This window comes from Lissotriton vulgaris, chromosome 1_1, assembly GCF_964263255.1.
Source record: "Lissotriton vulgaris chromosome 1_1, aLisVul1.2, whole genome shotgun sequence".
Classification (NCBI taxonomy): domain Eukaryota; kingdom Metazoa; phylum Chordata; class Amphibia; order Caudata; family Salamandridae; genus Lissotriton; species Lissotriton vulgaris.
In genome coordinates this window covers 1,129,695,959-1,129,712,216 of record NC_141685.1, presented here as the reverse complement: position 1 = coordinate 1,129,712,216, position 16,258 = coordinate 1,129,695,959, and the positions used below count along the sequence as shown (strand labels likewise).

Sequence of the window (16,258 nt, the reverse complement as noted above, 5' to 3'; positions counted from 1 at the left end):
GCGAGGCAGCAGGACAGCGGAGACCGGTAGCTGCGGCGAGATACGGAGACTTCCGAGGTGCGTTCCACCGAATCCAAGATGGCGGCGGCGCTGGAACGCACGAGACCGGCGATATCGGCTGCCCCCGGGACAGGCGAAACGAGACCCCAGCAAGAGCAGAAATAGCGGCGGACGTCGGATCAAGTCATAACGAGGTGAGCCGGCCCGGCGCTAGGCACTGCATGACCAGACCAGCAGGCCCCCCAGATCGCGAGCTCACTGCTCTGCGTGCTCGAAGGAGGTGCATGGGGTCTCGGAGGCACATGGCGATTCCCCGAAGCCACGTGGACCTGCTCCTCACTCCACAACGAGTGAGCCCTAGGCTGTAATGCGCCACTGACCGCTCCCCAAAACGGACACTGCCACCAGGCCACTAACGAACAGCAGGCACTGCAACGTTCCGTTCCTGCCGCACCCGGGGGTAGATGAGCAGACGTACCCAGAGGTGGGGGGCCCAGGCACCAGCGGGAAAAAGCACGCAGACGGCTGGAAGCCCAAAAACGGCTGAACACACCTCACCTCTGCCACTGCGGAACATGGGCAAGCCGGACAAACAACAGTCCAAGCTACTTACTCAATACCCCTGAGCACACATAAGATATTATGATCAGTATATTCAAATGTCCTTGTGCTTCAAATCATTCAGTAGACCACAAAGTAACATATATATTGTCAAAAAATGTTCTCAGTTGTCCTTCAGATCTTTATTCCAAACGTTCCAAGTTAGATCCAATTCCAATATGTATATCTTCAGTACATCAATTCATTGGGGAAAATAAAGTTGCCAACACGTGTTTCGTCGTGTGTACATTCCACACATAGACTTCCTCAGGGCTCAAAGAAATATGTTTGCAATTCTCTCTATACTTCTGTCCTCCACTCCAATATAAACTCGGGCAAAAGTCGAATCTCATACGAAAATTCCTCTACATGAAATATCTTGTTCTCAAAGTCACAATCATTCCACTCCAATATTGCGTATCTCTGTGTGCTGGGGCTCTCCGTATCACATAAGTTCAGCCCGGTCCCCAGACGAAATCAGTGCCAACCAGTAATATTTCCGTTATTCAACCTCAGTTTAGATCGTCTAGGACCGAGGGTAGTCCGTATCCGTACAATCTCGTCACTTTCCCGACCCCTGGTGCAGCGGAAAGTGTCCTCGCTGTACACCGGCGTTCAGCGAGGACACTTTCCGCTGAGCCCTGAGGAAGTCTATGTGTGGAATGTACACACGACGAAACACGTGTTGGCAACTTTATTTTCCCCAATGAATTGATGTACTGAAGATATACATATTGGAATTGGATCTAACTTGGAACGTTTGGAATAAAGATCTGAAGGACAACTGAGAACATTTTTTGACAATATATATGTTACTTTGTGGTCTACTGAATGATTTGAAGCACAAGGACATTTGAATATACTGATCATAATATCTTATGTGTGCTCAGGGGTATTGAGTAATGTGCTATTTCTGTGTATGACAGAAAGATAGGGGTGTTGGATACACGCCCTCCCTCTAGATGCACCAAATCTGACTGTGAATATAGGATATTTCCCTGATATTAAGAGGCGCGCCCTGAGTTTGTTTGTATCCCATTCTTGAAGTCTAACAGTCCAAGCTCCCCTTCGAAACGAGGAAGCAGCCAAAAAATTTAACGACCGCCCCTGAAACCGAGGGTGACGGTGAAATGGCTGAGGGGTCTGCCATGGAATCGGTGCTTCGCGCAATCCAACAGAGTTTACAGGAAATGAATGGGAAACTGGACAGCGTGGTGCAGAGGGTGGACAATATGGCGGCTAAAATAGAGAAACACGACGAGCGCCTGGATGAAGCAGAACAGAGGATCTCCAAGGTAGAAGACGAACATAAAACCACGTCGAAGGTATGCGGAGGATTGGAGAAAACTGTGGAGACCCTTCGCGCGAAGGTGGAGGATCAGGAAGCTAGGTCCAGGCGGAACAACATCCGAATTTCCGGCCTGCCGGAATCCACCAACACAGGCAGGATGGAGACGTATGTCGAGACTCTCCTAACAGAAATATTTGGCGCTGACAAACTATCCTCGGTGTTCCTGATCGAGAGAGCGCACCGCTCCCTGGCGCCAGTTCCGAAACCAGGGGCTGCTCCACGAATGATCATAGCGCGTACACTTAACTACAGGGACAGAGACACAGTCCTCCGACTCGCCAGAGAAATGGGAAAAATCACACATCAGGGTAACACGCTGGAATTCTACCCTGATCATACTATGGCGGTGCAGCAGGCGCGGAAGGAATTTGCGCCGGTGAAAAAGAAACTACGGGACCTTGGTCTTGAATATGCCATGCTGTACCCTGCCAAACTCAAAATCACGAACCTTGGCAAGCCGGTCATCTTGCAATCAGTACAAGCGGCACATGACTTCATCAAGCAGCAGGGGAAGCGACGGAAAGAGCAGAACAGAGCGGAATCAACGAGCGATGTAGAATGAACGGAGGGGTAGTATTGGAACTTCGATGCACATGACACGGCTCAGGTACCTCGCTGGGCTCCAGAAACATATGGTTGGCACACATTGACCCACCCCGAGACACTCGGCCTGACGGTGCAGAACCACAGACTCGTATATTTTGGACATTGCAGCAGCGGACCAGGGGAGAATGTCCTCGCAGTGAGTATTGGGGGAACATGAGACCACCGGCAGGCGCACGAAGAGACATCATGGCCAGGGGGCTGAGTGGCTCCCATGGCAGTTGTGTATATAACGGGGGTACAGACACTAGTCCTAGAACCAGCCCTCATTGCTAGCACTGTATTGAACTACCACTACCAAGTGACCCTGGGGGATATCGAATATATGATGTCTGGATCTATTCGCTGCCGTACTCTTACTTTCTGATGGTGGTTGGTGGGTGGAAGGTGAAAGACTCCACACACGATTTAAAAGTCGGAATAGGCGTCTGTCCACGTCCACTACGTGGATGGAGATGTGTGAACCTGGCGACACCCCCAAGCGGGTGCGCCCCACACTGAGTTTTCAAGTTCGGATACAGTTAGTTCAGGGATGGCTTTGGCAAAGTTCGGGCGCTAAAGTGGGTGGGGGGGATGAGGGGGAACTGGGTTTGTTTGTTTCATTAACTCTGTGTCTGAGAAGCATGGCGAACTTCATGACCATACATAACCATTTCACCGATCCGGCGAGGATCACGCACCACACACCCCAATGTTTACTGTCTGTTCGGAATTGTACACGGCGGCCGCACCTCGAAAGATATACCAGGATGAGCATATATGCCAATGTCAAGAGTTGATACGTTAACCCTGCTCACGTGGAATGTAAGAGGGCTAGGTAACCCGAAAAAGATCAGGCAGATGTTTGCTTATTTTGACAGATTACATGCAGACATAGTGTATTTACAGGAAACACACCAAGCCGCTACGCAAACATCTACACTGGGGGCACGATAGGCGGAATCAGTCACAAGCTCTAATTACTCAACGTACTCCAGAGGGGTTAGTATCCTCATACGTAAAGGGACACACTTTGAAATTACAGATGTGAACAGAGACTCGGAGGGCAGAAGTGTAATGGTAGAGGGGAAGGTCAGGGGGCAGAGACTACTGTTACTGAACACATATGGCCCCAATGTAGACGACCCGGGGTTTTACAGGAAAATTTGGCAGACACTCGCAGACAAACATATAGACCACATACTATGGGGGGGTGATTTCAATGTTACGCTGCAGGACCAGTTAGACCGGGCTGCACACACCACGGAACACCATAGCAAGGCAAGACATATGTTGCAGGACGTGATAGAGGACCTCCAACTGACCGACATTTGGAGACATAGTAACGCTGGGGTCACCGCTGCGACTCACATAAATGCTGCAAACAACAGCTGGGCGCGACTAGACTATTGGCTAGGTACCCGAGAGATACTGACTTGGGTTCAACACGTCTCACATCCGCCCAGGACACTTTCAGATCACAACCCAGTTTTGTTAAAAATAGGGGTCCCTAAATATGAACCGCCGCCCTTCACTTGGCGTTTCAACGCGACTGCTCTGAAGGACCCGCTGTATGTCACCACTATACATGCGGCAATAGTAGACTACTTCGAAAACAACGCACCGACAATGGACGACCCCTGTCTCCTGTGGGAGGCGTTTAAGGCCACAATCAGGGGGGTATGCATTAGCACGTCCTCGGGTATACTGAAGGACATCAGGCAACAACTACGCACGCGCGAAGCAGCAATACAGGAGCTGGAACACACATACACGCACACAGGGGACACTAAGGTACTAGGAGACATACAAACCCTTCTAACGGAACACAGACAGTTTGCCTCAGACGAACTCAAGTACGTCACTAAACGGGCGACGGCCAGGCGCTACGGGGAAGGTGGCAGACCGGGCAGGGCTCTGGCAGATAAGATATGCTCGGGGAGGGCCCCTCAGAACATAACAGCCATCTGTAAGGCCACGGGTGAAACGGTGAACGACATTAAGGGGATTATGGCAGAATTTATGGCACACTACGGCGCCTTATACCAAGCACGCCCCTCGCCCACGCAGGAAGACTTGCTAGCATATATGGAAGATGTGGAATTAGCATGGCTGTCTGACGGTCACAGAGCATACCTAGCCCGCCCTGTCACGGTCGAGGAGGTTACGGACACAATCAGGCGACTGCCAAACAACAAAGCACCGGGGCCGGACGGGTACGTGACAGAATTTTACAAAGAATATGCGGATCTACTCGCGCCACACTTGGTGAGGCTCTATGGGGCAGCTCACGAAGCCCAAACCCTGCCAGGCTCCATGAGGGAAGCCTTACTCATTGCGCTCTTAAAGCCGGGTAAGGAAGAGGATAAATGTGACTCGTACCGCCCCTTGTCCCTACTGAACGTAGACACAAAAATAATCGCCAGTCTACTGGCAGACAGGCTGAAACCACTCATGCCTCTTTTAATTAGACCAGACCAATCTGGATTCAAACCTGACAGAGCTACCACGCATAACACCCGCACACTCTTTGCCCTGGCCCATTACCTATCCCCAGACACAAAAGCAGTGGCGGTGCTACTTGACGCTGCCAAGGCGTTTGACACCATAGGATGGTCCTTCATTCAGGCGGTCCTGGTGCGCATGGGATTTCCCCTGATGTTCCTGGGCTGGATCTCTATGCTATATACCAATCTGTCAGCACGCATCAGAATAAACAAACATATTTCAGAACCCATTCCAATATGCAGAGGGACGAGACAGGGCTGCCCGCTTTCACCGATGCTCTTTGCATTGATCCTGGAGCCATTGGCATGTAAAATTAGACAGCACCATCACTATTCAGCCATACAGATGCCATCACGCCCCATCCACATATCATTATACGCAGATGACATGGTGCTTTATGTCAAAAACCCGGCACAAAACCTAAATCCGCTAATGCGGGAGTACATCAGGTTTGGGAGCCACTCCGGATTACAAATTAACTGGGACAAATCACTCATCCTGGCTCTGACAGATAGCACACGCCCTATACCCCTAGACTACCCACTCGAATGGCAGGAGGAACCTACGAAATATTTGGGAGTATGGTTTCACAGGGACCCAGAAATAGTTATACGCACCAACTATGGGCGAGCGATAGCGGCCTTGGAGGATAAAATAAAAAGATGGAATAAACTCCCACTATCCCTGGCGGACCGGACTGCAATTGTAAAGATGGTGATACTGCCCAAATTACTGTACTTATTCAACAACATCCCAATAAAGCCACCAGCGGCAGTGTTCCGCAATATAAACTCCTTAGTGCTTAGTCTGATATGGGCCGGAAAACAAGCACGATTGGAACTACACACCATGACACTTCCATATGCCCGGGGGGGCTTCAGGGTGCCGGACTTCTATCTTTATTATTTGTGCGCTCAAGCGCAATTCGCGCATTACTGGCACCACGAAGTACCCTTCTTGACCCACGTGGCGGTAGAGGCGGGAGACGCGGACCCGATACCACTGGAGAACATACTGCTACATAAACGCCCCAGGCTGCATGACAGAGACATAAACACTGTGGACACCACCACGGAAGCATGGCGGTTGATGGGCAAAGCGGCTAAAGCGCTACCACTATATGCTCCGGCCCTACCATTGGCCCATAACCCATATATCTCAGTAACGCAAGAACAGATTGGCATGGATCAGCTGCGATGGGCAGGCATAGATAAAATGGGTGACTTATATCTGAATGGGGTATTCCAAACGTTAAACACAATGCACTACATTAGCAACCCGTCCCTCCTGTTCACGTTTAACTATTATAGGCTTCAGAGGGCACTTAAGGAACATTACCCGACACACCCGGAGGAGCCAACGCCGCTGGCACCCCTGCAACTCCTTCTCACGACACCTACGGCATCCCACCTGGTGTCAAAATTATATACTAGTTCACAGGGAGCGATAGGGGATGGCACTGACAAAGCTAGGGATAGGTGGAGCGAGGGACTAGTGACACCCCTCACCGAGGAGGAATGGGCATCTGCATGCATGCTAACGGGCATGCTGACGCCAAACGGTAACCTACGAATCATACACTACAAATACCTACATCAAGTGTACTACACACCTCAGAGATTACAGAGATATGGGCTACAAGAGGATTCAAAGTGCAAAAGATGTAAACAGGAGGGAGCGGACTTCATGCACCTGGCATGGCACTGTCGCAGGGTGGCGGGATATTGGGAACAGGTGGTGCAAACGCTGAATATCATGTTAGAATCTTCTTTGGTATGCGATGCCAAACTGTGTCTCTTGGGTATTGAACCAAACTTGAGGGCGACGAAGCGAAAGTTCTGTGCAGTGGCGCTGTTACTGGCTAAGAGGAGGGTCTCCCTGCACTGGAATAGTACAAGAGGGCCAGAGGTTAAGAGATGGCTGGAAGATATGGTGTACTGTCGTGACACTCTGAACACCTATGAGGAGGACCTGCCAGCTAGATCAAGGCCCAAAGACTATTGGGAATACCTTAGAAACTACTTATTGGAGCGTGGGGCAGATGAGGAGGTGGATGTGAACACCTAGGAAAGGTACATGGAGGGTGAACGACAGTTGTACGCTGATAACGTGGTATGGAAAAGGAGGGAGGATGCTGTGACACAGAGAAAAAGTTTTTGATAGACACACCAAGTTAAATTTAGGGGTGAGTCCATCAAGTTAAAGTTGGGAGAAAAAGTAACCAAAAAAGTAAGAACACTGGCAAGAATATACATGGCTATAGCACTTAATTTTTTGTAAATATGATTCAGATGTAAAGCGCCGCCGGTCCTATGGATGTCGGCTGATGGGCTGTGTACATAACCAAACGAGCCCGATCGGGCACACACAACTGTAGCCGGCCAATACTGGTTGTAGGCGAATCACATGTAATGTATTTTCCTCTGTGGTAAGTGCGAATAAACTTCTTACACCAAAAAAAAAACAAAAAAAAAAAAACTACCCAGCTGACCAGTGGCAACTGGACCAGAACTGGACCCTGCTGTTTGGCCTCTGCCTGACACCCGGGGAGACTAAATGACTCTGAGGTCCAAGACCACTTTGGAAGTGTACTCCTGATGTGGACTGGGACTTAAAGGACTAAAGTCAGAAGGTCAATTTGCAGCTAGCTCCCAGTTCACCACAACCACTGATTATCACTTTATGCTCCTTGAAGCTATACTTACTTAAAACATTTAAAAATAATGTCTTTGGTTACCCTTGTTGGATTTCCGCATTTCAGTGTCATGTTGTTTATTACATTTTATTCAATTCGTCTAATATGGTTTTGGATTAATATTGTTTTGCATTTTAACTTTATTACTGTTCTGGTACTGCATAAATTCTTTACACATTGCCCTAAGTTAAGCATGTCTGCTCTGTGCCATAGCTACCAGGGGGTTGAGCTTAGGCTAATTTAGTGACTTTGAGGGTTCATCCTGACAAGGATTGTGATTATTTCTTGAGGTGGGTAGTCACCCACCACAAATAATAATCCAATTTCTTACAGGGCCCCAATCCAGGTCCCTCTAACTCGGCTACTGCTAGGTGTGGGCCTAAAGAGGAGTGATGTCCATGACGTCTGCACACTGGAAACACTGTAGAATATGAGAAGAGTAGCTGAAGTATAAAAGCCCATTTCTAGAATTCTAGGATGAAAGTGTGTAAAACAACAATTCAGACAGTATATATGGGATTCATGCATGGTTGTTTCTTTGATTTCATTGTGTGTCTCACCAACGTCAATAATGCATTTGAGAATGGTGGCCCGTTGCAGTGGGTTGAAATGCTGCCTATTGTTTAGTAGTAAAATCTAATAGTGTTTCTTCTAGGATCATTTGCTTTGTTTCCTCAAGTCTAAATCTATGTAGGATTGAATTCTGAGTGTTTTGTCTTTGGGTTGCGGGGTTACCAGGATGTTGTTTTATCATTACTATTGTATGTCAAGGGCTGGACCAGTTAAGGAGCTTTTGGATGCAGGTAGGTGTAGTTCAGTCTGAGCAACAATTTATTTATGTCAGTCTGCACCCAATCACTCCTTGATGATAGGGAGATGGATTTAGAGCTCTAAAGTCAATCTGGTTAGACTCATAAGAAAAGAAAGGCCACACTCCGCATACATACAATAGATACCATGGGTTAGCCAACTTGATTTATATTATGAATGGGTATTTCTCCATTTTTCAGCCTGAAAATGTTTCATATCATGGTAATATAACTGTAAAGGCACCTAATACAACCTAAAGCCACATACACACTGATGCACAGACACATTACTGTTTGTTTAATCACATGAAATGACAAGTGACAAATAGTGGCAGCATGAAGTGGTGGAAAAGATGGGAGGGCATGGGGTTTAGAGTTCTGGAGAAGGGTTGCATAAACTAGAGTTTTAGATATTAAATGTCATGGATATTAGTCTGGTTAGAGAATCCTAGTGATGGAGTCTAGATTTCAAGAGATGGGAGGGCATGGTTTGTAGAGTGGATACGGCATGGCCTCCAGAAGGAAGGACATGGTTTATGGAATCTAGATTATATTCTTTTTAGAGTTAAAAGAACATGCCTCAAGTAGGGCGTACGTTTTAGGAATGAGACCATGTAGTTGTGAATGGCAAAGAAATTATTTCTAGAATGTGAGACAAGGGTTCTATAGTGGGAGACACAGATCTAACCATGTTCTTCTATTGTTCATGAAAAGAAGAGGAAAGATCGAACACATATTTCATCATAAAGATCTGGCTATTTCCTCATCCATGGAACCCTACATCTGTAACCCTTTTTAAAATGATAAGCTTGATGGGCCTCTCTCGTGCCTCTGCATTTCTCATGCTTAGCTGCATCCTTTGTTTGGTTGTGTTCTGGTTTACTTGTCCCTTCACTCCCTGTCCTCTCAGCTTGGATCTGCTTATGATGCTCCCTTCCAGGGTGCAATCCCCTTCTTTTCCTTCTGTCCTAGAATAGTGTCCATCTCCTGTGATTCTAGTGACCGCTGGCAGAATGCTGGCAAGCTATCTCCCAGCTCTGTGCACTCGTTCTACCATCGTTTAACGCACTTAGTTTACCATCTTCAGATTCATTTTACCCTATTTCCAATATCATGAGTTCTAGCCTCCAGTTACCCATATCCAGAATATCGCATCTCTTGCAATCTGGCGGCCCATTTCCTGTCTCTTAGGTCCTGTTAATCTGTTTCTCATTCTTGTAGCCCTATTTCCTACCTCCTGGAACTTAGTAAGTGGTGTAATACTTCTGTGACAGTCACCATGCCCTGCTCATGAAAAGTGACAAAAACCATTGCTTTGCAGAACAGTCCCCACAGCGATGCAGAGAAGGAGAAACACAGGAAAGAGAAAGAGAATGAAAGAGAACGGGAGAAGGACCTTGATCGCTCAGATTCGCGGCACAAGTCTCCCAAACGGACTTCAAAGAAAGAGAAGGTAAGTGGTTTCCCAAGAGTAAACCACTAAAAGATATCATCCCTGGAGAGGAGGATCTAAAGGGATAGGCTTCACTGGAAGAGGGGGAGTTTTTAAGATAGATCTTCTCAGGAAGGGAGGCAGCTCAGGAGAGGGGTTTTTCCTCAGTAAAGACCTCAATCTCTTGGAGGGGCATTTCTTGGAAATAACCTTTCTCCAAAGGGTCATAAGGGGAGGAGCTGTTGTGGTGAGGGACATATTCATGGTCAAACTTTTCTTGGGGATTCTCCATCTCTAGGGAGGAGTTTCTCTGGTAAAGGAAGCATCTTCCCTTTGGAGGAGAATCATGGAAGGAGTAAACTATCTGGTGGAGCAGCATTTCAGGGGAAAAGCTTCTCTGAGAAAGGGTATCTTTGGGGAGGAGGGGGAGTGGTGGGCCGACATCGCTCAATAGAGGGGCACATCTGGAGAAGAACTTTTCTGATGGCAGCTACAGGCAAGATATTCTTTGCAAGAGGAGGCAAAATCTCTAAGGATGGGCTGTCTTTGAGGAGGGGTCATCTCTGAGAAGGAGCTGCTCTAGGGTCAGGGATATCTCTTGAATAGAAGTTTCACAGGTAGATATACAAATTAACAGCATAATCCGATCATATGCACTAAATAGCCAATTCCTGTTTATCTTTGGTCTTACAAGTTGTCAACAGTTTGAACTGGAATACTTAGCGATTAGTTAAAGCTGCTATCAATAACCAGTAAAGGCTAGGCAAAAAAATGGTTTTGTGCATCTAGCTTCTGTATATACAAGCCCCATATAATCATAGCCAATGGTTTTACCTCACATGCACGGTCTAAAGAAGCCTGGGAGGACCACCATTGGGGCAGGCTGTTTGTTACAATGAACAAAGTTAGGGCAATGAAAGGAATTTCCTCTAACATACAAAGATAGTCTTAAATCACCAAGCCAGTAAATAGTCTGAAATTAACATGTCCTTGGCGAATAGAAGACAATGCTGCCACTTCGGCTTGATACAGGCAGACATTGAGTGATTAGTACTGGGGCTCATGTTTGGCAATTGATCCCTCAGTTTCTCTAAATCTGGATTCGCAAGTCTGTATTTCCCGCTGCCACGTTAGTCCCAAGTGATGCCCTGAATAAGTGGGAGAGCCAGAGGCTTCCACCGCTAATGGTGGAATGCTACAGCAGCTTCTCCTTCTAATAAAAGCAGAGAAACACGGGTAAACGTTAACCCCTTCGATGCTGATGACGAGCTCAGCTCGTCATCAGCCACGGCTGGCGTGTACTGATGACGAGCTGAGCTCGTCATGTAACGCAGCTTTTAAAAAAAAGCCGCACAGCGCAAAAATCGCCGCAGCATCGATGCGGTTAAGAAATCCCAACCAAGAACTGCCCATGTGTCCAGATCTTAAAAAACAAATTCAACAGATGGCTATATGAAAATCTCCATTGTGGATTTGATTCCGTAGCCTTTTGTGGCTAGTAATGTTATTTGTCAAATACGTGGAAATAAGTACTTCCAAAAGCCCTTTATATTCTTCATGTAGGATAGTCCCATTTGTGTGTTTCAGAGAAGCACCAGTAGCCAGCATTTCCCCAAATGTCTATAGGTTTCACTGTGGGAGGGTAAACACTATTAGACCGATTTGAAAAATCACTGTTTAACAGTTGCGGACCACAAACTTATACTCTTAAAGATACTGAAAAAAACATGAGCACATCTAATCCTATGTTTTTGCTGAAAGAATTGTAGAGGTTGAGAAGATGGCACTTGTACAGCAGAGTGATATAGCTTAGCCCCTTTGTACTACCGGGATGCAAGTAAGTTGTCATCTTCAAAAGGTATATCCTTACTAATTCACTTATTCAAATTGTTGAAATAGAGCATTAAGCGAAGAAACTGTAGAGCAGAGTAACCCTTGAGAATGTGCAACATGCATTTCCTCTCCTTCTTCAGCACTGATTCTCTTTCTAGACAGGTTGGGACACGTCTGAGAGCGAACTCAGTGAAGGGGAGCTAGAGAGGAGACGCCGGACACTGCTTCAACAGCTGGATGATCATCCATAGTCGTCGTTGATGTGGACACCTACACCTGTGAGTGTGGTGATTGCTCATCCCTCTTCCCTAAACACCAACCATCTCCAAATGTGCAATGCTGAGGTCAGCAGAAGACACTCATTGCAGCCACAAACTCGTCGGAGTCAGCAATTCAGGTCTGATTTTTCTACCAGAGGTAATCAGCTTTTATAAAAAGCAGCACTCGCCTATCAAAAGAAGATCTGATGCTTAGAGTCAAAATGGCAAATGGAAGTCTGGGAAGGAGATGGCTAAACACGAGAAAGGTGTCAAAAGTAATAAGGCTCTCCATCCTCTAGACTGAGCAAACTTGGCCAACCATCCTGGACCATTGGATGTGCTCATCCTCTGAGTGGCAATGCTAGTTATGATTGTGGCCCGCTGTTTGAGGTGGCTTATTTCTGAACATATTCCTTGGCTGCCTAGTGGGTACCCCCTCAACTGAGAAACACATACTTAGATTCTCCACTGAGTATGTCAAGCTTCACAGACTAAACCTTTGCTGGCTACGGAGCTACTTTTTTTGATGAACCATCCTGAATGCAACACACAGCTTAAGTCTGATCACATGGTGGTCTGCAGGCACACACTGACTGATCACCAAGCACCCCCGTCTTACCCAATTCCTAAACACGCTCTTCCGTGATGCACAAGCAGGGACACACAGCCGAGTCCCATTAAAAAAAATATATATATACATGTTTGGTCACAGCCCCTTAATCGGTCAACTTCAGTTCTTTACCAAGCACCCTCAGGTGAATCACCTCTACTTTAAAGTACCACCTTTGAATGAGTGCTGTGCACCTTCATCTTAACTACTGACAATCATACCCCTCTCTTCCAGTATCCAACCTTGCAGGATTGCTGAACACTCTCTACTGTTAAGCTGTGGCTCCTGCTTCCCTCGATGGGCTAAACGTCTGTGTTGGTCAGGCGCCCTCATTTTAATTGGCTGCAGCACATGCTCTTCCTTGCCATCTCTAGTTCTCTATACATTTGGGGAATGTGGAATCCTTTCCTCTACGGACGCCTGAGCATACAGCTCTGATCTTGTGTGGTGTGGCCAGTTTCAATGCTTTGTGCCAATGTGTATGCCTGATTGCACTACAGAATATCTAAGTATGTGCTTTTACAAGCCCTCTGCAGATGGAGGAGTCCACCCACCCTTTTGTCTCAAGAGACTGCAGCAGAGTCCTCCGTTTGATTGCTACTTTTGTTTCGATGGGTTGGAAGGGAGTAGCCGACGTATAGTATGTGTGTGTCATAAGCGCTGTTGATGGACTTGAGTGACTGAATAAACTGCATGAGTCGGGGCAATTGCAGGGACTGCATAAATCACCTGCGTACATATGTGGGCACTTGCATAGAGAAGCATGAGGAGTCTTATGAGCTCGGTTTGCACAATATAAATAGCAGCAGAAGAAGTTTTGCAAGATATGTGTGTGTGGGTGAATATTCTTGGCATGTTTGTGTGGCAGAGGCGGGAAAAGCAGCAGGACAGGCGTGGTGTGTGTATGTTAGCATCACTCTGGGACCCTGATGAACACGGGATGTCATCAAAGACCATCTTTGAGCAGACTTGAGTGCACTGCTGCAACCATCTCCTCAGGGCATTTGCGGTGTTGCCCTACTTAAAGATGAGTTGTATTTCTAAAGGTTTAATATAGGAAGATCTACCTTTGTCTCATTTTATCTGTGATCCAAGTGGAAGTGAAGTCAATGTCAGCTCCCAACTGTGAGGTGAAGACATGGGAGGCAGAGGGCATCCCACAAGAGACTGATGCATCAATTGTGTGTGTGTGGAGCAGCAGCAAGAGTCGGGTAGAGGGTGGGGTTTGCACATGTTTGCTCGCCCCCACAGAATACGGATATCCATCCCCAGAGGACGTGGTCTTCTAGCTAGACCACAGCAGTGGTTCCTGCCATTATGGTGAAGGGCCTGTCACATCCCTGATTCTGTGTCAAGAAATACCTTTATTAACACTGCCGAGAATGCAAACCATCCCACTGTTCACTGGACCACTCTGACAAACTGTGCCCGTCTCTTGCGAGAATGGGAATCTGCAACCAAATCCAAGACAGGCCAAGTGTTCGAGTGAGCCAAGGCAGCTGCTCGGGCCCTGGCCAGTGTTGACTGCTGTGCTATCTTGTACTAGAACAACAGGCCCTCAGAGGAGTGAGCGGAGGTGGCGGAGTGCACACCCAGACTCAGGATGCTCTCAGACTGAGACCTCTCCCTTCCTAACATGCTAAGAACTGCAAACTATGTCTTATTTATTTCCATTAATACAGAAACTAAAGATTGGTTTGTGGGTTACCCGGTGTGGAGCAAAGCAAGAAAGATGGACGAAACCGAAAGCACATATTCACTTCAATTTGTGCCATCAGAATGCAGCTTTTTTGAATTTACCTCCAGTGAGTATGCAGAGGTCTTCCTGCCCTTTAGGATGGTAGTACCTCTTGTTCCCTGCCCTGTGGCTGATCCACCATGAATCTGTCCTGTTTCCGCTCGCACCCACAGTGCAGAGCTCATGCTGGCTCGAGTCCCCAACTGAGGCTTTTCAGACCTGATGAATTAAACGGTTGTTTTTATTTTCTACAGAGTGAAGTTATTTTAATAATTTTTTTCACGTATTTCCCTTTCAGCGTCCATGATGTATTTGGTAAAAAGCTATCCAGTGAAGCACGGCCCTCGGTAACACAGGCATAAAATATTTGTTTATTTTTCCTCAGAGTGTCAACTGCCCTATGGCCCAGCGGAGAGTGGGCGCTGCCCCCTGCTGTCACAGTCCGACCTTTAAATAGCTGTGATGCCAACATTCTCCTCTAGGTAACGCGTGGCGCTTTCACACTAAGGAGGTGACATCGACAGGTTGATATACAGTCTTGTTGCCTAGTGATTGGATATGGAATGTCCCTTGAAAAGCTGTGGTAAGAACAAAAATAGTGTTGGTGGTGTCTGACTCAGGGGCTGTCTTACCATCACACCCAACTGGCGTTGAGCGTTGACCACTAGCTCAACTGATCTTGAAACACATCTGGCTTTGGAGTGCCCTCAAGGATTTGATACTGAACCAATCAAACTCACTGGCTTAACTAAACTTGAGGGGGCCTCCCTGCAAGGTACGTGGAGGGGCCCTCTTCGTACTCATTCAGGAGCTCTCCGGCCAGAGTACTGTGCTGAGGGTGACCCCCTGGAGCGAAGTAGCAACCTACGTAATAAGTAGCTTGTTAACGCATGGCTGTAAAATGGCCAATGGTTATAGAAACCACATCATCTCTGCTTGATTACAATCAAGGTTAAGCCTTCCTACCGCATTCCTTACTCTTCACCGGCCCTCTCCTCATCTAACTGACCCCAGCACCTACAAAGCAGCGATAAAGCCTACATCTGAGATGCAGATCCTTCACTTTAGAACTATCCAGAAGATCCAGTGTATCACTTTGACTTGCTCACTAACATTTGTTCACAGCTGTGGTGACTATCATCCATGAAGGTGCACTGAACTTAAACCCATAATGAACAACACTTAGGTACTCAAGGCCTTCACTGGCAGAGCTGGGCTACTCAAACAGTTTCAGAACAGAGACATTATTACACAAATACCTTCTCAAGAAGCGAATAACACAACAGAGAGAAAGAAAAACAAATGGGTTATATTTGTGTGTGCTATTTAGAAGGTGGTGCAATTCTCATTCCCAAACTCCATTTCTTTATTTTAATACTACATTTGTTTAATGCACACGGTGCTAGTATAAGATTAATCAGTTAACGTGTCAGCCCCAAAGTTAATTGATTGCCGGAATCAAGACTTTAATTACATACTCCCTTGGGTTTTATTAAGCCCTGGGTAAGTCTACAAATATTCTACTGGTAAGGAGTCTTTCCAAAAGTGATATTGGGGCCTAGATAGCGACAGGCTCATTCCTGCACAATAAAGAACTGAATTGCTATTCTTTTCCAACAATATCTCAAAACCAGAAATATTTATTTAGAAAGTGCCCACAGTATTCCAGTTAGTCACCCAGCATTAAATTTGTAGTGGTTTCAGAATCCAGTTCACTTGAGGTCAACAGCTAAATAAAGCCTCTATGCAGGTTTTTATTATAAAAAGTAAAAATAGAAACTTCTAGTGCAAGCAAAGTTCTTTGACTCCATAGTCACTTCAACATTCCAGGAAGTCTATT

At 46.7% G+C, this 16,258-nt stretch overlaps 1 protein-coding gene across 1 annotated transcript in view; it reads left to right on the top strand.

The window, feature by feature from the left end:
* The window catches only part of LOC147748761 (pre-mRNA-processing factor 40 homolog B-like), a 146,360-nt gene extending 131,693 nt beyond the window's left edge, over window positions 1–14,667 (top strand). Inside the window, exons 20-21 of the mRNA XM_086928428.1 lie at window positions 9,867–9,998; window positions 11,969–14,667. Coding sequence (XP_086784554.1) covers window positions 9,867–9,998; window positions 11,969–12,061 — 225 coding nt within the window. The 3' untranslated portion in view covers window positions 12,062–14,667. The remainder of the gene's footprint in view (window positions 1–9,866; window positions 9,999–11,968) is intronic.
* The last annotated feature ends 1,591 nt before the right edge of the window (window positions 14,668–16,258 follow it).